Below are 21,493 nucleotides of genomic sequence, written 5' to 3'. Positions count from 1 at the left end.
AATATAGTTTTTTAGTCCCTTGTTCTTTCAAAGATTAAACCATTTTTTTGAAAAACTAAAAGATCCATCCCAATGTCCTATATCCTATCCATTTCCTTTTTTTTTGCAAAAAAATGGCGAAAAGATCAAAACTGTCGTCTTTTCTGTGTTTCCTTTTTTCAACTGATCACTAGCCAATAGTGCGGGGTGCCTTGTTTGCTCATGTTGAACAATGCTGGAAGATTGGCTCAATAGTTCAATTGTATTACAATAGTCTAAATCGAATTAAGGACACAACCCGCGAAATGTAGGCCGCAAGATAAAAATGTGGCAACTGAAATCAGTGAGTTCTAGATTTCCGCGGCAAAAACAAATTTCAGGTATGAGTAGGCGTCAGTGAGGTCTCACGCCGCCACCACCGCCGCATGTATAACTCGGAACCCCGAAAGTGTCGGCCGCTGCAAAATAACTTTGCAGTACGTTGCGCACACACCAAGCTTATCGTTTCACTCCAAGCTGCGGAAGAGCGGCGAGCGGCGACGGTGAAGGCCTGCAGGCGTGAGACCGGCGTAGACGCCGCCGGCGCGCGGATAACACAAAAACCATTTAAAAACGACACCAATTATTCCATTGATTATATAGTCAGATCAGGGCCCTCACAGGCGACAGGAAGGCGCGTAAGACTGGCGATATCGATAAAATATCAATTATGAAGTGGAGCGTGGGCTAACTAGAGCAAGGCGATGCTAGACTATAGAAAAAATTGGAAATCCCTTGTTTAGGAATCCATAGACATAGATATGTTTGTCCAGCTTACAGCCTTGTTTGACACAAGGCACGTACACCCCATTCATTCCGAAAGTGCCATCAAACTCCGGGCACACACTAGACTACGGTACAGTGCCCTTTCCAGCCGGAATTTTTGCAATTTATGGTTCAATTAACTGTATTATGATAGATCTAGTGAAGCAGAAACCGTCAAAAAGGTTAGACCTTCAAGGTATTCGAGGTCTTGCTATTACAGTTGTACTAGGTTTTCATTTCTATCCAGAAGCTTTTCCCAATGGATATCTTGGAGTTGATCAGTAAGTTGGCTTTCTTTATTTTAATGTCATTTTTTGTTGTATTTTTGTAATATTTTTTCAGGTTTTTTGTCCTATCCGGATTTCTAATGTGCATGTTGCTCAAAAGATCTGAAAATAAGCCCACGTGCTCTTTAGTCACTACTTTTTATTTCAAAAGATTCAAAAGAATTCTACCATTATATCTTCTCATAATATTGATTTCTATGATCTGTCTCTACAATTTCTTCCCGGATACCGCAGTGGAAACTAATCAAGAATCCGCAAATCATGCTCTGCTTTTTGTCTCAAATCGCCCAAAAACTGATCAAGAAGATTATTTCCAGCAGGTAGGAGTACGGTGGGGTACTGTAAAATACTGAAGGAGTACGCTAGAGATACGGTAGGAGCATGGTTGATGTATGGTAAGGTAGAGGTACAGTAGGGGTATTGTAGATATACGGTAGAGAAATGATAGTAGTCAATATGAGTACGATAAGATACGGCAGGTGTACGGTAGGGGTACTGAATGGAGACTACTTTTTTAAAATAAATTTCCGGACAGGCTAGCATACTTTGTTTGGTATTTTCTGGTATTTTTGTGTATGCTGAACAGTTTTATGAAAGAAAAAAGAAGCACTTTATATGATTTTACCGTACTTTTGAATTTTTGAAAAAAAAACAGCTTTTGGTTAAATTTTGCAATTTTTAAAAATAAATTTCCGGAAAAGCTAGCATATTTTGTTTCGTATTTTCTGGTATAAATGACAATTTTAAACAGTTTTATGAAAGAAAAAAAAGCACTTCATATGATTTTACCGTACTTTTGAATTTTTGAAAAAAAAACAGCTTTTGGTTAAATTTTGCAATTTTTTAAAATAAATTTGCGGACAAGCTAGCATACTTTGCTTGGCATTTTGTGATATATTTGAGTATGCTGAACAGCTTCGTGGAAGAAAAAAGGGCTCCATATGATTTTTCGGTACTTTTGAATTTTTGAAAAAAAACAGCTAAAAAACAGCAAGTTTGTCAGAATACGGTGCGGTACGGTACGGTAGGGTGAAATTCGCCAAGCATCTCAAATTTTATTTTTAGCTCTCTATTGCAATTGACATCTTCACACATACCTGGTCGTTATCAGTGGAAATTCAGTTTTATTTTCTTGTTCCGTTTATTTTCATAATATCAACATATTTTTCCGAAATTCTTCAGTATGGATATTTTTGTGTGATAGGTTAAAAACATTCTCTAATTTTTTTTTCAACTTAAAACTATTATTTTCAGCTATCACATCGTTGGTATATTTTAATGTTATATTTTCGACAGAGGCGTTTAACAGTGTACTTGCAAGAATTTGGCAGTTTATGATAGGTAGGATTTGTTAGTGGATTTTTTCTCAAAAAAACCGTTGCAGGAATGATGGTGTACCTATTTTCGAAATCAGAAGAGAATTATCAAGTTTTGAACAACAATGAAGACGAGGAAGTTGGAGAATGTAAAAAGTTACTCATGGATGCTGAAAGTGATCAAGAAGTCGAGTATAATCCTGGTGACAAAATTGTAGAATTCGCTCAAAAGACTTCGTATATTTTGCTCACTGGCCTTTTATTGATGACAGGGTTCCCATTGGTTTTACCTCCGATTTTTGCGAGGTGAGGTTTATGTGTTAAAATTGTTTTACTTTAGAACAATTGGGATTAAAAAAGAACTTAAGTGTTAGAATTTTCGATTTTTCTATATTTTGAAAAAATTTCAATTTCGCAAAGAGTTTCAGCCGGTAAATGTGAAAAAATTACGCAAAAAATAATGAAACTATAGTTTTACCAAAATATGCTGATATTGTAAAAAATCTTAGAACAAAAAACCGAAAAAAAACCCTTATAAAATGCAACGAAAAATTAATTTTTTAAATTGAAAAAAAATTCGGGACAAGTCAAAAAATAAATTGAAAAAAATTCAAACAATTACAAAAAAATGGTTTTCGAGAAAAAAATTCAAAGAAACATCGAAGAAAAGTTAACATAAAAGCATTTAATGTTTTTTATCAAAAAAAATAGTTAAAAAATCATTGAAAATAATAAAAAATAATTTATTGAAAACAATTAATTGAAAAAGCGAAAAGCAGCGAGATATAATTTTTTTTTAATCGAAGAATATCAGAAAAAATAAAAATAATTTTTAAAAACCGAAAAGATTTTTTTAAAAACGCATGAAAAAAATTTTAAAAAAGGTTATGAAAAAAATCAACTAAAATTAGAAAGAAATTGTTAACAAATGAAAAAAAATTATTGACAAGAATAAAAAAATACTCTTGAAACAGTTTAAAATAAACGAAAGAAAAGAAATTAAAATATACAAAAATCGAAAAAAAAAACCTTTTTCAGACCTTTGGTAACCATTGGAACAGGGTGCTTAATGACTATTTCCAAAGACAATACATTTCTATCAAACAGAGTTTTGACCTATATCGGTGATATTTCATACGCTCTTTATCTTATTCATTGGCCAATTTATGCGTACTGGAAATTATCATGTGATGGAAACCAATATCGTAAGTTTCGAAAATGGGATTTCAAAATAAAAATTTGAGAAAAAATTCCAGTACTGGTCTGCGCCTTGGTATCATCTTTTTTCTTGGCAGTTCTCGTATTTGAAACTTTCGAAAAATGGTACCTCAAACTGTCTTCTACAAGCGTTGGAATACTTGTGGTAGCGCTGTTCTTCCAGAACATAGTTCTTATCAACAAGGATCTTATAATGGATAATTTCATGTCAGTTGGTCAGGACGCTTCCAGTCTGGATAATGTTACAGATGACATGACTCTTGGTGAGGACTAGGCTTTGCCCCGCTACTCCCCCCCCCCCCTCAAAAATTTGAAACACTTCATTTCAGATGATGCGGCAAGATTAAATCATCGATGGAGTGTGTTTGATCGGAAATTTTTGCGCGTTCCGTCTTGTGTCTACGAGACGAAATCTCATTTGGGATGGTGCAGGCACACGGTGGGTTTTAGCTGGAATTGTAAGAAATTAAATTATATTGAGAAGAAACATTTCAGGGTCTATCTCCATTGGGAAAGTACAAAATGGCAATTATTGGAAACAGTTGGACTGCAAATCACGCTAGAATGTTCTACCAAGAGTGTGGCCACAAGGCAAAAAATATAATGCAAGGAGCAGCTTATGGTAGGTTGAAAAGCTCAGCCCATAGGGATGCTGCTCTCGCCCTATTGCCTTAAAAACGTTTCCAAGGCGGTAGGCCAAAGGCAGGCACGTAGGAAAATCCCCTGTGACATGAATTTAGGAATAAATATTTAAAATATTTCCCCAGTCAAAAGTATTACTATTTTCAGGTTGTGAAGCTCTTTATCCGAGCACATTCAACCGGGATTTGTGCAGACAAAACTTCACACATTTTGCAGAACGGATTAAAAATGAGAAACCGGATTATGCATTTATTTTTACACGGTCAGGATTTTTAAAATTTTCAAAGATTGTACTTTGATTCCCAGAGTAGTACTCAGTTAGTCAAATTTAAAATTTTTTAAAATTTATTGGACCACCAAAGGCCCAAATAAAAGTTTTCAGGTACATGTCAATCGGTGCGCCATTTCCCAGAAACGTCACAAATTTCAATGACGACCCAATCTACCAGATAATGAAAACCCAAATGCTGAACTTCATTTCAAATATTAAATACAAACTCTACATCCTAGATGCCTTGCCTAATATCAAACGGAAAAGCATTGACAATATTGTTCCGTTGATAAGGAATCATACGGATTTTGCAGATATTGATGTAAGAATTCCAAATAGAAGAGAATTTTTTTAAAAAATCCAGCTTTGCAGAACACTGTAATCAAACTTGGTGACTACGAAATGGCTCGAAAAAGATATGATCAACTTGTGAAGGATTGTAATGGAAAATGTGTTTTAGTGGATTACCTGCCAGAATTCTATAACAACTCAACTGGAACATTCCGTTATTTTGACGACAAGGGATTTGCGTATTGGACAGAGTCGTTACATTTATCACCTCATGGAATAGAGCACATTCGGCATGTTTGGAAGGATATATGCTCCAAACTGTAAATAATTATTTCAACAATATATTTTTATAGCATATTTTAAAACAAATCACTACAGAGAACGTTTCTGAAATCTTGAAGTAAATGTAGCGAATTACCTGTTTTTTGTACAAGAAATGCGCCGGTGAAATGATCTAGCTTTGCCGGCTGCGCACTTTCTGTGGCGTCAGAAGAGAAACTAAAAACTACAAAAGTTATAAAAATGTAATATTTGATATCACCTACACAAGTATAATACCGGCACAGTTAATTTGCAATGTTTTTTTTCAGGAACCTCGCAGCATTTGTTTTGTTGTTTTGTTCTAAGCTTTTTTACTTCCCAAATATTTGATCTCCAATTTTAGGTGGCTATGAAAAGTAATTTAACCCAGGTGTAAGTGACAAACGATTTATCCGGCAAATCGGCAATTTGACGGAATTGAAAATTTCAGAAAAATTGGCTAACCAGTAAATTGACTATTTGCCGAATTTCCCAAAAATTTTCGGCAAATACTGATTTTGCACTTTTTTGTTGGAAGTTTCAGAACTTCAATTTTAATCGGCAAAATTTTACGCATTCTATAAATATTTCTACATCTATTTTGAAAAATAAGCAAATTCTATGAAAAAAAAACGGGAAAAAATTTCAAAAAAGCACAGTTTCCGTCTTATAAAAATCCCTCTATAAACTTCCGGCAAATTGAAGTTCGGCAAACGGCATATCGGCAATTTGCCGGAAATGAAGATTTCCGTCAAATCGGCAAATTGCCGCTTACCCCAGATTTACCTTTACACTTCTTTATATTATAATACTTTAGTTTCTATAGTTTCTAAAAATCAAGGTTTTTCAATTTTTTTAAATTTCTCATAACAGTTTAATTTTTTGTTTTTCACTGAAACCTTTATTCTGTAAAATTATATTTACCACTTTTAATACATATTCTCCCAAAATTCCATGCAAAAATGAGCAATGAGAAAAATGTACCATTTGTGTATACTTTTACCGTCGGTACTGATCCACCTCCAAGATTATTCCAAGCAAAACAACCAAATTCTCTTAAAACAAAAAGCGGAAAAGTATTAATATGATCATTTATTGTAATAAATTAAACGTAGTTTACAACTTTGCACAAATATCTGTCCAGACGTTCCTTACATGTTCTACGCCATGTGGCGATAAATGTGTTCCCGAAGTGAAATATGTGAACCCTTTCTCATCAAATAATCGATAAGTCCCAGTCGTTGCATTGTAAAATTTCTCCGCATAATCTATCAGAACACATCTTCCATTGCAATCCTTCACGAGCTGAGCATATCTTTTCCGCGCCATTTGGTAACTTTCTTCGTCCTTTTGATATTCTTTCGTTTTTAAGAGAAACTTCTAAAAAATTAACCGATTACATTGAGAAGATGGCGTGTTACCAACATCTATAACCACTCGATCGGTTCCATCTTTCAACATAGGCGCTATTTGGGAAATTCCTAGATCGTTGATACTAGGGAAGGCGTCAAGAATATACATTTTATGTTTGATACTAGATAAAAGTTTCAACGTTTGTTCTTTCATAACTTGATAAAACGGGTCATCATCGAAGCTTGTCACATTTTTGGGAGCCGGGGATCCGACAGAAAAGTATCTGAAACAATCACAAAAGTTTCATTCGCATATTATTAGATGTTTACAACTTGTGCAAAGAATGGGTAGATCATGTTCATACTTTGGCTGAAATTGCTTCAGTGCATTTTTTCACTAGTCTCGAGGACTCGAGGAATATATAACGTTTAGAGGTAAATTTGATTTTTTTGGAAAAAATCTAAAGTTTTCAAATTTTCTTGACTTGGCTTCGGTCGAAAAATGTTGATTTTTTCCAAAAAAAAAAAACACACTTTTTGAAAATCTCCTAAACGCTCTGAGAAACAAAGAAAGTTTAGAAGAAAAGCATTTGGAGCAATTCTACAGGCCTCCAAAGTAGTGAAGGAGGTGCACTGAAACAATTTCAGATCGAAGCGGAGCTTTGTCGATTAGAATAATTTCGAATGAAATATGTCTCGTTCTGAACCTTTCCTTCTCGGACTAACTCTGACAGTTTTTTACCAGTTTCACAAGTACCTTGCAAGTACAAACGCATAATCCGGCTTCTCGCTTCGGATCCGCTGTTCATAGTCAATAAACCTCGCATGACAATGTGGTCTTAGAGTTGTCGGATACAAAACTTCACAGTCTGAAAAAGATCAATCAAATAGATAGAAAGTGCAATTTTAGCATACATCCAAACGATCCTTGTAGAATACTGTTGGCCTGATAACCACACTCTTGGTAGACAAGGGAAGCGTGATTCGCAGTCCAACTGTTGCCAATCATGGCAATCTTGTATTTTCCGGAAGGTTTCAGGTCCTGAAGAATAGTTTTTGAAATCCTAATTGTTGCTAGACGAATTTGGTTTTCCAAAGAAGAAAACTCAGACCTTCTACCTCAAACTTTCTGACAGCGCCTCAGGATTGGAAAAAAACACTGTAGCGTCCTGCTCGATCCCCAAATTACCTTATGCCTACACCATCCCATTGGTATTGATCGAACAGTCTCATATTCACAGGACGGTGCGATAAGATTCGCGACGTCATTAATATTCCATTGATAATTTTTCTTGGTAGCATCATCAACGGTCATGTCGCTTGTAACATTATCCAGGCTTGAAATATTCTTTCCGAATGAATCAATGGAATTCGATATTTCATCTTTTTTAATCACAATTATGCTTGAAACGAAAAGTATTGCAATTAGCATGGCAGTAGATGTAGATGATAGTTTTAGATACCATTTTTCAAATGTTTCAAATACCAGAATAGCCAGCGCAATAGATGTGACTAGCGTCATGAAAAGCACTGAAATTTTTCGAATTAAGATATAAATATTTTCCTAACGTAAGAGGGAAAGTTTTTCAGATCACATTTAGACTTCCCACTGGGCAATTTAAGAACTGGGCCTCGAATTTAGGCCCCTACAAAAGTTTAAGCCACGGATGAGAACTACTTGACTACTTCGCTCGTGAAATTGCTGCTCCAAATGTGAATTTTTGATATTCTAAAATTTTTGATATTAAAAAACTCAGGAAACTTTTTGAAATGTTTTTATTTTCTAGAAAAAAACTGAACATGATCTCAGATATTATTTTTCAAAAACAATAAAAACTACAAAAAGCGACCTGTGTACACCAAGACAGTCTGAAAAGCAAAATAAAAACTGCAAAAATCCACATTTTCAGAAATTTTACAAGCTTCCAAAGTGGTTGAAAAAGTTATCTTACAGGTTAAATGGGTTTCATTAGGAAGTCTAAAAGAAAGCTGGAACAAACTTACAATACTGCTCTCCATCATAGGTGAGCTTCCAGTATGCATAAATAGGCCAGTGTATCAGATATAGTGAATATGAAATATCTCCAATGTATGTCAAAACTTTATTCGACAACATGACATTATCTTCCGATATAAGCATTAAACATCCTGTTCCAACAGTTACCAATGGTCTGAATTCATATTTATTTTAGAGTAATTTTAGAGTAAAGCTTGTAAGTTAATATTACCTAACAATTGATGCTTTCAGAGTGTACGGGAAAGCAGTGATAAATAGCAATGCAGCCAAAGAAAAATAGGATACATATGATGAATTCAGTCGGTTGTTGTCATCGATTTTCCTTACCACACGGTTTTTAAATTGCTTATTTTGATCTTCAATGTTCCACAGAGCGGTGTAAACTACCATGCCTAAATTATTAAATCGGATCAGCATTTCATTTCAGAATATAGAAAATCATGTCTTGTATCCTTTCAACGTACCATATTTCCTTTAATAATATGAGCAATATTGAAATTAACCTAAACAACCAAACATCAAAGTTCTAGTTAATGTTCAAAAAATCAAAATAAAGTCTCAGAAAACAAGGACGCGCATCGGAAGATCGCACCGATAACGGGCGAGGGTAGTGCAGCCCTTTGGAGGGTTACAGCAATAATCAGGCAGATATTCATCGGCCTGAGTACTGTAGCGCATTTCACGGAAAATTGCTTACTAGTGTGTTGCAATAGGAAAATGGTTTCGAGACAGGAACTTGTAAATTTACAACACTTTTTGCTCACTTCTTTTTTAAAAATTTTAAACAAAATTTGAGCATTTTTAAAATCTACATACTTTTTGGGCTCAGTCAGGCTTACGTTTTAAAACATAAAAATGATAATGAAACCTGTGAAATTGCCAAATAAAGTGGAAGTTCAACAGTTAAAGTAAAACAGTCCACATTTGAACTTAAAAATGTGTTAGCAAAATGGGAACCTACCAATTAAAAACTGCCAAATTCTTGCAAAAACGCTATTGAAGGCTGTGGAATCTGGTGAGCAAAATGAAAAAATATACGATAGACAACCTGAAAACTGTATTAAAAAACACCTAAAAGTTAATAAACCTATAATTGCATAATATTCATATTGATTCTTCTTTGGAATCCATTTTGAAATAAGGAAAATTAATGGAACTAGGAAATAAAACTGAATTTCAACAGATAAAGACCACGTATGAGTGAAGATGTCGACTGCCAGAGCAAGCTGGAATTAATGTTTAAAACCGAAATGTTGTCTAAATAAATGCCTGTGAAAAGTAATCCTCGTGCACTGTTTTTGGTCGGTTAGACATGAAAAGAAGAGCTTGAACAGCAGACTTTTGATTTGATTCTATTGCGGTATCCGGGAAGAATTTGTAGAGACAAATCATAGAGATCAGAATGATAAGGAGATATAATGGAAGTATTCGTTTGAATCGTCGTGAATAGAAAATTGTGACCAGAGAGTATGGGGATTGGTTTTCAGCACGCTTTAGCAACATACACATTAGGAATCCGGATAAGACAAAGAATCTGGAATTGGTCTTAATTTGACAGTTGGCAGTGATTTTCCCAAATACTTTAGAGTACAAAGATCTTTATCGTGTCGAATTTCCGATTCTCCAAAAAATCGAAAATTTTCAAATTTTCCATAACTTCCGAACATTTATCTATTTGTTTGAAGAAATGTTCATCTCTTCTCATCGAAAATAAAATTTGTCCCTCTGTTTTCGTACATTTTCGCTACATTTTTTTTTCGTTTATTGCGATTTTTCAATTTTTCGATTTTTCAATTTTTCCGTGATATGATTTCCGACTAAACTTATATAGTTTTTCAAGTCAATAAATTATTTTTCCACTTTTATTCCTATAGAAAACGAACCTTATTTTGAAATATTGGTCAGATGCTTTCAATTGTTATAATAAATTTATGACACCTAGGGACTAGAGGTCTTTGACATTCTGATTCTATAAGTCACAACAACTATTAGTCAAAAAAAGCGCGCGCACTGTAGTAATGCAAGGGCAAAACAAAAAACTTACTGATCAACTCCAAGATACCCATTTGGAAATACTTCTGGGTAGAAATGAAAACCTAGTACCACTATTATAGCAATACCTCGGATCCCTTGAAGGTCTAACCTTTTTGACGGTATCTGGCATTTTTGAGAGATCATAACCAGAATCACCAAGCACAATGAGAGTCCAAACAGTGAAATGAGAAAAATCTAGAAAATCCATTGTTTCAAAAATTGTATATTTCTACAGTATGCTTCCTAGATGAAATCTGCATTTGACCGGTTCCAGCTGGGACTCCAGATTCTCATTCATTTTGAAAATGTATTTGGCTAAGACCTCAAACATCGTCAAATACAATGCAAGTTCGCAAGATCGCAAGGGAGTCGCATAATGGAAGGGCAGGCGTGGTATCGGAAGATCACACCGATAACGGACGATACTGGCGGAATATGTAGGAAAACGAGGACATTTTAAGGAGTTCCATCGTTTTGAATACGGTAGCATGTACAGTTTTTCCTATAGGACCCCACTGGCTGTAAAAAAACCAAAACTGAAGTAGCTTCTGAACCTGATAAGCTACAAAAATTTCAAAAACCGGGGGGTTTTTTTCTTATTAGCTTTTCAGTTTTTAATTTCTTTTTTGACTTCCCGATAAAGTTACTTATCGATTTTTTTTCTAAAACATGAGGTCAATTAAAAATTAGAATTGCATGCAATTTGGGATTTTGGGAGGGAAATATTTTCTGAATGTATAATTTATTGAAATGTTTTTGGTTGTTTTCTCTCTTTTCTCTCTCAAATTTTATTCCTGAGATACTATTTGCATTAGGGTTGTCAATAAGTTCCGGTTCAGAATTGGTAATTCTTTTCGTAGCTTATCGATTTTTCTGAAATTATGGGAATTTAAGTTACCAACCATGATCTTTCAATTGATAGTAATTTCAAAAAATATTGAACACCACAAGTATCCGTGCCCCTGTTGTGCACTTTTCACACACCTATATAGACAGGTACGTAGGTATGAAGTTGTGCCTACCTTATTTGTAAGCTTGCCTACCTTCTTTATGAGCTTTTATTCTGTAAAATATTCCCATGTTCCCACTTAAAAGTCCTACTACTTTCCGGTTGTGAAGCTCTACATATATCCGAGCACATTTAACCGGGATTTGGGCTGACAAAACTTTACACATTCTGCAAAACGGACTAGAAATATGAAACCGGATTAGGCATTTATTTTTATACGGTCAGGGTTTTTAAAATTTCAAAAGTTTATACTTTGATTTCCAGAATAGTACTCACAATTTGTTTTTTTTTTTTGTTAAAGGACGATCCGTTCTTCAAGTGCTATGCACTGCGGATCTGGGATTCAGGTACACTGCCTGGTGGTGATCCCTCTGGGCTGTAATTTAAGCCACGTCCTAGCCGGGGACTGTGGTCGATAATCCAGTCGTGGATTGCTCCACTTCCCAATAGAGGCTGGGTGAACCTAGGGGTTGAGGCCGGACTTGAACTCGTGACCTCCAGACTGCTAGCGGCCACCACTACCGACTGAGCTATCTGCCCCCCAAGTTAAAAAAAATATTTTCAAAAAAGGCAAAAAAAAAATTTCAGGTACATATCTATCGGTGCACGATTTTCCAAAACCATTAAAAATTTCAACCAATATAACAGACAATGAGTACAATCTATTGGAAGTGAAAACGTGGATCAGAAAGGGATAAAAGTTATATCTTAGAAATATCTAAAGGACCAAAAACGGGAACAACTTTTGAGATCGAGGTACATTTATAATTTTTTAAATTGAGTAAATTTCATCCATTAGTTCATTTGTAATACATGGCTCTCAAGAATTATCAAAAAATCAAGAATTATCAAAAAATCAAGAATTATCAAAAAATCAAGAATTATCAAAAAAACAAGAATTATCAAAAAATAGCGCTACGCGCTGTGCGTCGAAAATAAAAATTTCAATACAAAATTTTATTCAGTTTCACTTTCCTCTCTACTTCAGAGTTTTAACCATACTCTTGCTCCCCTTCCCCGGCTCGGCAGTCGTGATCGAATCAGCCATGATCTTATGATAAGATACGGACTCGTCGCGGAACTTGAGGACACAATCAGTATGTTTCGCATTCTGTTGGGAGATTGAGATCGTGATGAAATCAATCAATTTGGTACGACAATCGGTCATTCAAGTCTGAGCATTTGTTGTAGCTGTTTCAGCATCTTCAGTTTTTCCCTTATCCTGCAGAACAACGGCTTTGTTGTATCTATCAACAGATTCCGTATAGACTGAAAATACTGGGTTTTTCAATGAATTTGAAAACCTGAATAAAGTACCTTTCTTCAATCTGACGTACTTCCAGTGAACTTAAACTTGGTAAGTAGCTTGAGGTTTTCCAACTGCGTCCGAACCTTCTTCTCATGCTCCGAATCCAGTGTGAAAAGCGCTTTGATAGCTGGCTCCAAACTCTCGTATTTTGTCTTATCTCTTTCCTGATTCGCAACGATTTCATAGGCCTTCAAGTAATACCCGGCATAGCGATAGTGTGGCTCCGTTCTTACTCCGGTTACCAGTTGCTTCGAAGTGACCGCATTTTCGACGAGTATGTACATGAGCGCTTGATGAAGGCGATCATAGCAGGATTTGTAAGACTCCACGCGGTCACACCTTTTCTTCACATCCTCGGAGAGCTTCTCTTGTTGTCGCTTTTTACGCTTTAGAATTGACGAGATGATTCTTCCTGTAAAAATGTTAGTTAGGTTTATTTTTAATTGTTATAACGATTCAATGAAATAAAAACTTTCGAAAAGATGGTTTGGCGTCCGGATAACCAAATTTCTCAGAGGAGAGAAATTGTATCAAGGCAAGAAAACAGCAGATACAGGCAGATACGTGGGCACCGGCAGGCACGAAAGCGAAAATGTAGAAATGGTGGAGGTATGTAGGCAGGCAAGCATGATTAGGCGCCTCTTCAAGCAGGTATGTGCCTACCCGTTAGTTTACATGGTCGTATATCATGGGCGGTCTGTCAACTAGCTATACTATACCTGCCTACATATCCGCGTGCCTACTCTTACCTACATACTTGTTTTCTGAGAACCTTTTCACCTACCTGCCTACACGCATACTACTCTGCCTGCTGCATTCAGACAATTTTTCAAACTCACAGCTAATCCATAAAATGATCAAAAGTGAGAGGTCAAAAGTTCATTAAATTTAGTAATTAAGAAATTTTTTCCCACGTGATTTATTGGTTTAAAGTAAATTTGCAATCATTTCTACGTTAAACGATGGCAAAAGATAGTACAAAAAGTACCGATGAAAGTCCAATTCCTCAGGGTGGATTCTATGGATTAGCTGTGAGTTTTATTCGATCACTTTCCATTGAGGACTGAAAATCATTTCAGGATCATCCAAATCATGGGCTTATTGCATCGATTTTGAAGAGGAAACGCCGCAAAATCAAGATGACAGAAGACGTAAAGAAGATGTGCGGGAAGGTTGAAGCTTACAAGACATGCTCCGACAAGCTCCATCAGGCACTATTGTTCATGCTCGTCGAGAGTCCAGAAATTTCAAAGGATTTGGTGACTCACTTCAAAACTGAACCAAATTATCGTTATGCTGGAAAATATCTCAAAACTTATGAGGCAATTGCAAATAAGGGACGGGATAAGACAAAGTATGAGAGCTTGGAGCCAGCGATTAGTACGCTTTCTCTGTTGGATGCAGAACGCGAATCTCGTGTTCGCAAGCAGTTGGACAATTTGAAGCCGCTGACAAAATTCATTGGAGAAGACTATTGGGAGTACGCACGGTTGAGGAGAGGTAAAAAGCATCCGACATCACGCGGGTCTTGCGGTGTCTACTGCAGCTCCCCCGCTTTTAGTAAAATTTCATATTTCAGTGTACTGGGATGGCCTGGAAGCCTATGACGATGCGCTGACCCAACAGAGCAAAGATCGCACTGAGGAAGCCGAGCGAATCACTGTCAACGCTCAAAATTGGAGAAATGATTGTCGCCAGAAACTGATGGATTTCATCAAAAACGGGATTTTCGATCAGAGACCAAAGCATTGTGATGCTATTCTGAAGTACAGTTCCTGGCTGATTTCAGATCCTAATAACTTCGTTTCAGATTCCGTGATGAAGCCATCCTCTCCCATCGCGCCATGTCCGACCCACAACAATCAGCCGAGGCTCTGAAGACTGCTGTGAAACCCCTAAAATAGATCTTTGAGTTCTTTCCAATAATGTTTAATAAATATTAAATAAGTAAACCATGTTCTTGATTATTTTTTTCCACATCAATAAAAAATGTTTAATCTCCTTATCCGTATCAAGTGTCTTATTTTGTCGCCAGTTTTCTGTCACGGTCTTGCCGGTACACATCAATCTCTCAACGTTCAATAATCGAATGCTGAGATTTTTTCACTGGCATTGATAGTTAGCATGCTGAAAATGTCCATGACTAAGTCCTTGAAAAAAAGTCCATAATAAGCCCATGAAACCTAGAGACTAGAGGTTTTTGACATCCTGATTATATACATCAAAACAATTTTTTGCCAAAAAAAAGCGCCCGAACTGTAGTACCGAGAGTGCACGGGCAAAAAAAAAACTTACTGATCAACTCCAAGATATCCATTTGGAAATACTTCTGGATAGAAATGAAAATCTAGTACCACTATTATAGCAATACCTCGGATCCCTTGAAGGTCTAACCTTTTCGACGGCTTCTGGGATTTTTTAGAGATTATAACCAGAATCACCAAGCACAATGAGAGTCCAAACAGTGAAATGAGAAAAATCTAGAAAATCCATTGTTTCAAAAATTGTATATTTCTACAGTATGCTTCCTAGATGAAATCTGCATTTGACCGGTTCTAGCTGGGACTCCAGATTTTCATTCATTTTGAAAATTTATTTGTATAAGAATTCAAACATCGTCAAATACAATGCAAGTTCACAAGATCGCAAGGGAGTCGCATAATGGAAGGGCAAACGTCGAGGCACTGAGAACAATTTGGGGTACTTTTCAAAAAAAAATACTTGCAATGAAAAATGGAATTAAATTGGAATTATCTCTTAAAACATTCAGTAATATTTTGGAATGTCTCCTTCAGCGGTCGGATCTTCATCTAGTGATGGCGCAGTTGAACCTTCCTGATCAAGTGAAACAGCACTGCTTCCAACCGGAACAAACGCAAAAGTTCTTGATAGTCTATGCTTTTTTTTCGGATCTAATACTGATCCCGATCTTGGATGATTTTCCAAATTCGACTGAGCCCTCTCCCGTTCCTCTCCGATTTCCTTTGCCAAAAACTTCTTGATCTCTTTCCCCAGCTTCTTTAGTGCCTCCTCATCATCCACATCTTTATCATAGTTATTCACTAGATCCTTCAGCTTTTCCAACGCATTATCCGGTCGTTTCCTTAAAAACTCCGCGACTTTCGTGTCAATCTCGTTATCGGTTTGCCTGACCGCTCCCCACGGGTACCCCTCGACGATTCTCACTATATTTCTCCAGTATAGGCTGGAAATTGCTGTAGATGAGCATTTGCAGCATCCCGAGGTGAGCCAAGTGGTAAAAATCACAATATACTTGAAAAAGCAAGAATACCAAAAACGTAGCACCACATAAAACAGCGAGAAAGGCGGTGGCAGGTAGAGTTTTGACTCTATTCTGGAAATTTTAATTTGGCAGGTGAAAGGGGCCTGACCTCACTTTGTCAATTGCTCATATTTGAGGTATCCTTTGTAGTAGGCACTGTTCTTTGACTCGTTCTCGTACTCCTTCCTGAAAAATAAGAAAACTATAATGTGGAAGCACATCATCATCTTTATGATTATAATTTCCAAAAGCTGTTTAGAGCATGACGCAACCACAAAATGACGTCCAACTTTGAGGATTACAATTTTTGACCAGAATCACCATCACTTTCTCACAATGAATGTTGACATAAGTTTATGGAACACTTTACTTTCTTCTCGTTTCCCCGCAACGTGCACGACCTTTGTCAACTAGGTAAATTATTTCATATGTTGAAAACTACGTCTAGAACTCTCCGCAACAATGGAACCTTTCTGAAGAGTTTTTGGGAAATGTGCAAATCTTGTGCTAGAGTGGTATTGCAATTAACTCGATAATTAACTTGATGTTCTGCCTCGACTGATTTCGAATAAACTGTCAAAATAAATGTTAAAAACAAAAATTCTACCATTCTCATAAAATAAGTTAGAAGCATTTTCCTGAAAATCGGCTCGTTGGAACAATAGAAACCGTTCAACAAAATTGTCGGAAATTTAAGAAAAGATTTTTGCAGAGTTGTTGTCTTTTCTAAGCCAACTAGCAAAAACCACTCTTGACAACATTTGAGCCTAAAATATGCACATGAACACGCCCATAAAATATGCAAGCTTTTCACAGCACAGAATGGGTAAGATCTTTTAGGAAACCTCCACATAATACGGTATTTCGGAATTTATAGAGTGACCTGGAAGTCTCCGCTCATTTCAGGGTGCTTTTCCAACTTACGTTAACTGAGCTGTCAGCAAATTGACAAGCAAAATCCCGGTGACAAAAATGTAGGTGAAAACTACAAATGGCATGATAGTACTCCTGAATAGGCAACTTGCTTCAGCGTACTCCATATCAAAGAATTCCATGACAGTTTTGTTATATTCACTGCAATTCAGCAGAATTCCAATTCGATCCTCATCTTGGACCTCGCCGAAAATTTCGAATTTTCCTTGAAACGTGACGGTGTAGAGGAAGGAGTTGCTGGTGGCTAGCAGGGTTCCTGAATACGATTTTTTGTGAAATAAAATTTAAAAAATATTTTAAAAAAGAAGCAAACTTACTTGAAATACTGACATGGATAACTGCAAGTACAAACCAGAAAGTGCAGAATATCAAAATGAACATTCCGACAGTTTTCATCTGAAAAATGCAAGAATTTTAAAATTTCTGAGCCAAAGTATCAGAACTTTTGATAGTTTTTTAACCTGAAAAACTGAAATTTACCATTTTCTTAAAAAGATGAATAAAGAATCCAAGTGACTGAATAGAATGGAAAAATCTCAGAGTAGAAACAGTGGCAATTGCAAAAAGCGCACAATACAGAAGCTCCAACGTGATCGGTATCAGGACCCAAGCTCCTGACCAAAAATTCTTGTCCGACGATTTCTTTTTCTCGATAACAAACGCAAATATAAGAAGCCTCGCAGCTTCCAGAGTCAGAAGCGGGACAACTAGAACAATTCTCCAAAAAGCCAATTGATTATTCTGGAAGTATCTTCGAAGTGGCGAATCACTCCGATCGGTTATTAGACGATTTTTTCCGAAAATTGAAAAAAATCTGGAACAGCTGCTGGAATTCTTGATTTGTCGCAGTTTTGATATTTTGAAATCGTCGTAGTTCTGAAAATTTTATGTGATTTCATCATGTTCATTTTGTGGGCGGAAAATTAACTTCAAAACGTTTAGGGCAATGTTTTTATTTTGTTTCAAAAATTTAGGCTTGAAACTCAACTTTACAATTTTATAAAAATTTTAGTTTTTTTTTAGTTTAATTTTAGAAAAATGTTGTTTTAAAACTAGTTGGCAGGAAAATCAAACATGTTTTATTGTGAACTTTTTGCTCAACATTTAACTTTTAGTTATCAATTTATTTTAGCGGGAAGTTAAAAATTAAATAGTTTAGAAAATTAGGAGAATTTATTTTTTATATTAATGAATGATGATATACAAATTCAATTTTTTTTTTGTTACACATGGCCGCGAAATTCAAATCTTAATTTTTAAAAAATAAACGTGTGCTCCACACGGCAAAGCAATACCTTAAAATCCTTGGCCTTGATAAAAGCCATGATGACTTGAGCCGTGAGCACGGCGAGCACATAAAAAGGTATCCACTCCTTCAGACTTCTTTTCGTTATTCCAGACTTATTGGTCGGCATTCCGTAGGTTCCATAATTGGGAAATGCGCAAAGCATGTAGGCAAACATGGCAATATAGATTCCACGGAACATCTGAAAATTTTCTTGAGAATTTAGCTTGAGAATTTTTTAGCTTTGAGAGCATATAATTTATAGCAAGAAAAATTCAAAAAAAAAAAAACTGCTCACTCCGTGTACCCATAGCTTGTGCTGGTTTCTGCTCTCATTCCGGATCCTCATCAGGTTCAGACAAGGTCTTTGTGACAGAAATTCCTGAAAACGATGTTTTTTTTTTCAATACATTTTTAGCAAAGAAATTCACCATAGCTTTAGCCTTATACGCAATTGCCATAATCTCCCTGCTTTTATTGAATTTCTGATCCAGATAATCTTCATAAGGACCAATTTCTGGATTAGTCAAATTTGTTAATTTGCAGTCTGCCAGGAGCACTTTTCGTACTTGAAATGGACCATCTGGCTCACTTAAGTACAAATTGTTCACTATTTTGCAAGCCAGTTTTTCAAGTTGTCTGGAAAACATACAACTTTCTAGAAATCTGGAAATTTTTCCTTGATTTTTTCTTAATTTTTCGAAGAATAAATCTTTGCTATATTTAAAGAAAAAGCTTTCAGATAGTTCAAAAAAGGTCCCAAGTTTTTCAGAAAATTTCAGTAGTTTTCTAGAATTTGAATTTTGCGCCAAAATTGTTTCTCAGAAATTTAGAATTTCCTGCCAAACAATTCGTAAGTTTTTTTTTTTAATTTCCGTCATAATATTTTTTAGAAAATTTGAATTTTATAATTAGTTTGTAAATAAACTACAGAAAATCGAAATTTTCATATTGCCTCTCATGTTTTGAGATTTGATTTTTGTTACTTTTTTGTGCACAATTGAAACAAAAATGTTTTAACGGAATTTTCCATACTTCACGTATTATTTTAAACACTTTAGTCGACTAAAAACATTTTGTAGATTGCAAATTCCAGAAAACCCTCACTCTTTCAGGGCTTCATATGTCTCCTGCTTCAACGACTGCCCAAAATCATACTTTTCCTGAGTGTTCCTCATTGAATAAGCAGCAAAACACATGACCATGAGGGTATGTAAAGGTTGACTGCACCCCGATAAATAGTCTTTTTCCACGAATCTGGAAATTAAAAAAAAAGTTTTAAAAAATATTAAAAGTGTTTTTTTTTATTCCAAAAAAAATTACTCACTGCTCCCGTTCATCTTTAATTATTGGAATGTCGAGTGCAAATTTTCTCCCGTAAAATGCTGCCAAGATCATTGAAAACGCGTAATAGTCTTTGAGAAATAAGGTTTCTGAAAATTTTGTAATGAATTACTTAAAAAGCACTACAGAACATTGAAAATAAAATACAAATAATATGAGTTTTCTATTCAGATTTTTGAAAGAATTTTCTTGAAATTTTAAGACAAAAATTACAACTCACGTATATCAATATTTAGTTCTAACAATAAAATATCCAATGCCTTGTTGTAAATATCTTCATGTTTTTCCATACTCAAAGCTGTGAAGACTTTGAACTGTAAATTATTTTTGCTTTTAAAATTTAGACATTTAATTTTTGGGAACATTTTTTATAAATGTGAATTCATATTTTTTGCTATTTTTATATTCCTTTTGTACTTTGCTCCATAATTTTTAAAAACTTAAAGCTCAAATTTCCTGCCATTTATTCTCAGAAAAATAATTTTTTTAATGTGAAATCATTTACATATTTTTCAAGAAAAAATTGAAGTTTTTAAAATTTTAATTTTCCACTGATCTGAAAATTTATTTTGAATTTGGAATTTAAATTTTCCAATAAATGTTTGCAAAATTTTTAGTTTGAATTTTCCGCCAACATGTATATATTTTGTAATTCGATTTCTGTACAAGTTAGAGTCAAGCGTCGGTTTTTAAAAAATTAAAATTTGAAATGGTCCAAAGCCTAAAAATACAAAAACTCCACACGTTTTTATTTGAAAATTTATTTAAATTTAAAGAAAAAAAGTGGCGGGGTGATTCAGGACTAGTACCTTGAATTTTGAAAAATTGAAAATATCGGTTTTCATATCAACATTTTCATTGAAAGATCTTTAAAAAAAAACATCCTTACTCTGGTTTCATAAATTCCAATAATTTCGATAATGCGGGTTTTGGTATCCGGTTGTTCTGGTAAAACCGTAGAAGAACCAATCGTTACTATTGATTCTTTTTTCATCAGTGGGGCTAATTCAAATGAATTTTTTTCAAACATTTCAAGTCTAGAAGTTGCAGTAAAATATTGTGAGGTAGTCGATGAAGAAGAAGAAGAGGAAGAGCTCATAATTTTTAAAAAGTGAGTCACTGCGTTTGCACTACGTGTTCATCATCATAGACAAACAATTGACCAGCATTGATAAGAGAGTATGCGGAGCAGGAGAATGGCAACAATATTTTCTGTAGGAAATGTGATTCGAATTTGGCGCCAAAAATACATATCACAATTAAATTTTCCCGCCAAATATTAAACGATTGAAATTTGGTTTTTTGGGATTTAATTAAATTTTGAAATTTGATTGAAATTTTGAAATTTTTAATCTAATATTCTGTAAACATTTGAAAATCGCGCCTCAATTTCAAATAATTTGTAATTAAAAAGTGTTTCAAAATTTTCCAAATTTTAAAGTGTTTCAAAAAAATTTTTATGGCGATTCAGAAATTTCGAAAAAATTACACTGGTTCTAGCAAAATTCTTAAATTTTGGTCACTTTTCTCTGTCGCAGCAGTCCGAAGTTGATTTTTTTTGGAATTATCGTCCTTTATTGCATATTTTGGTAGTTTATCTCAATTAATTTCGTTTATTAAGGTACAAGTAAAGCTGATAGGTAACGAATTTCCATGATTTTTGGTTACCTATCGGCTTTAAATTTACGTTAATCAGCGAAATTTAATAAGATAAACTACCAAAATAGGCAATAATGGATGATAATTCCTAAAAAGTCAACCGTTAGTCCTCCTTTAAATCTATGAAAATTTCAAAATTTCTACAAAAAATAATTGAAAC

General features: G+C 35.0%; 4 protein-coding genes, 1 non-coding gene and 1 pseudogene across 8 annotated transcripts; 2 read left to right on the top strand and 4 right to left on the bottom strand.

The window, feature by feature from the left end:
* The first annotated feature begins 876 nt into the window (after nucleotides 1–876).
* Nucleotides 877–5,227, top strand: oac-52 (Acyl_transf_3 domain-containing protein). The gene is made up of 12 exons (NM_068145.3): nucleotides 877–1,064; nucleotides 1,126–1,390; nucleotides 2,136–2,274; nucleotides 2,325–2,411; nucleotides 2,455–2,692; nucleotides 3,425–3,591; nucleotides 3,643–3,867; nucleotides 3,934–4,043; nucleotides 4,100–4,226; nucleotides 4,394–4,508; nucleotides 4,629–4,839; nucleotides 4,890–5,227. The coding sequence occupies exons 1-12, from the start codon at nucleotides 931–933 to the stop codon at nucleotides 5,130–5,132; spliced, it is 2,061 nt and encodes a 686-aa protein (NP_500546.2). The 5' UTR covers nucleotides 877–930; the 3' UTR covers nucleotides 5,133–5,227.
* W03B1.16 lies at nucleotides 4,150–4,299 on the bottom strand. Its single transcript, NR_053089.1, has one exon. It is a non-coding gene; the product is annotated as an Unclassified non-coding RNA W03B1.16 (non-coding RNA).
* Nucleotides 5,228–6,182: 955 nt separating the features above from the next.
* On the bottom strand, nucleotides 6,183–10,688 carry oac-51 (the record flags this gene model as incomplete). Of its 3 annotated transcripts, NM_001307374.3 has the most annotated exons (11): nucleotides 6,225–6,488; nucleotides 6,534–6,744; nucleotides 7,218–7,329; nucleotides 7,376–7,502; nucleotides 7,650–7,990; nucleotides 8,465–8,631; nucleotides 8,689–8,869; nucleotides 9,439–9,525; nucleotides 9,565–9,703; nucleotides 9,747–10,011; nucleotides 10,522–10,655. In NM_001307374.3, the coding sequence occupies 11 exons, from the start codon at nucleotides 10,653–10,655 to the stop codon at nucleotides 6,225–6,227; spliced, it is 2,028 nt and encodes a 675-aa protein (NP_001294303.1). The 3 variants fall into 3 exon arrangements, with proteins under 3 accessions (NP_500544.3, NP_001380134.1, NP_001294303.1); NM_068143.5 differs by having other exon boundaries at nucleotides 6,183–6,488; nucleotides 9,439–9,703; nucleotides 10,522–10,662; NM_001392295.1 differs by having other exon boundaries at nucleotides 6,186–6,488; nucleotides 9,565–10,011; nucleotides 10,522–10,688.
* A 561-nt stretch (nucleotides 10,689–11,249) lies between these two features.
* On the top strand, nucleotides 11,250–14,832 carry W03B1.3 (BAR domain-containing protein). Its single transcript, NM_001392294.1, has 4 exons — nucleotides 11,250–13,860; nucleotides 13,909–14,329; nucleotides 14,409–14,595; nucleotides 14,640–14,832. The coding sequence occupies exons 1-4, from the start codon at nucleotides 13,792–13,794 to the stop codon at nucleotides 14,731–14,733; spliced, it is 771 nt and encodes a 256-aa protein (NP_001379986.1). The 5' UTR covers nucleotides 11,250–13,791; the 3' UTR covers nucleotides 14,734–14,832.
* On the bottom strand, nucleotides 12,501–13,236 carry W03B1.1 (annotated as a pseudogene). The gene is made up of 2 exons: nucleotides 12,838–13,236; nucleotides 12,501–12,789 (listed from the first exon to the last, which is right to left on the bottom strand). Coding segments are annotated over exons 1-2 (688 nt in total).
* Nucleotides 14,833–15,405: 573 nt separating the features above from the next.
* On the bottom strand, nucleotides 15,406–20,835 carry trpl-2 (Ion_trans domain-containing protein). Its single transcript, NM_068140.4, has 12 exons — nucleotides 20,564–20,835; nucleotides 19,895–19,988; nucleotides 19,658–19,763; nucleotides 19,438–19,587; nucleotides 18,762–18,969; nucleotides 18,629–18,712; nucleotides 18,341–18,532; nucleotides 17,526–17,921; nucleotides 17,363–17,441; nucleotides 17,037–17,301; nucleotides 16,227–16,298; nucleotides 15,406–16,184 (listed from the first exon to the last, which is right to left on the bottom strand). Exons 1-12 carry the CDS (start codon nucleotides 20,771–20,773, stop codon nucleotides 15,596–15,598), a joined length of 2,445 nt encoding a protein of 814 aa, NP_500541.2. The 5' UTR covers nucleotides 20,774–20,835; the 3' UTR covers nucleotides 15,406–15,595.
* Between the last annotated feature and the right edge of the window lie 658 nt (nucleotides 20,836–21,493).

The sequence above is a fragment of the Caenorhabditis elegans genome, chromosome IV, assembly GCF_000002985.6.
Source record: "Caenorhabditis elegans chromosome IV".
Classification (NCBI taxonomy): domain Eukaryota; kingdom Metazoa; phylum Nematoda; class Chromadorea; order Rhabditida; family Rhabditidae; genus Caenorhabditis; species Caenorhabditis elegans.
Note: the sequence above shows the minus strand (reverse complement) of the source record. Positions and strands in the feature narration are given on the sequence as shown.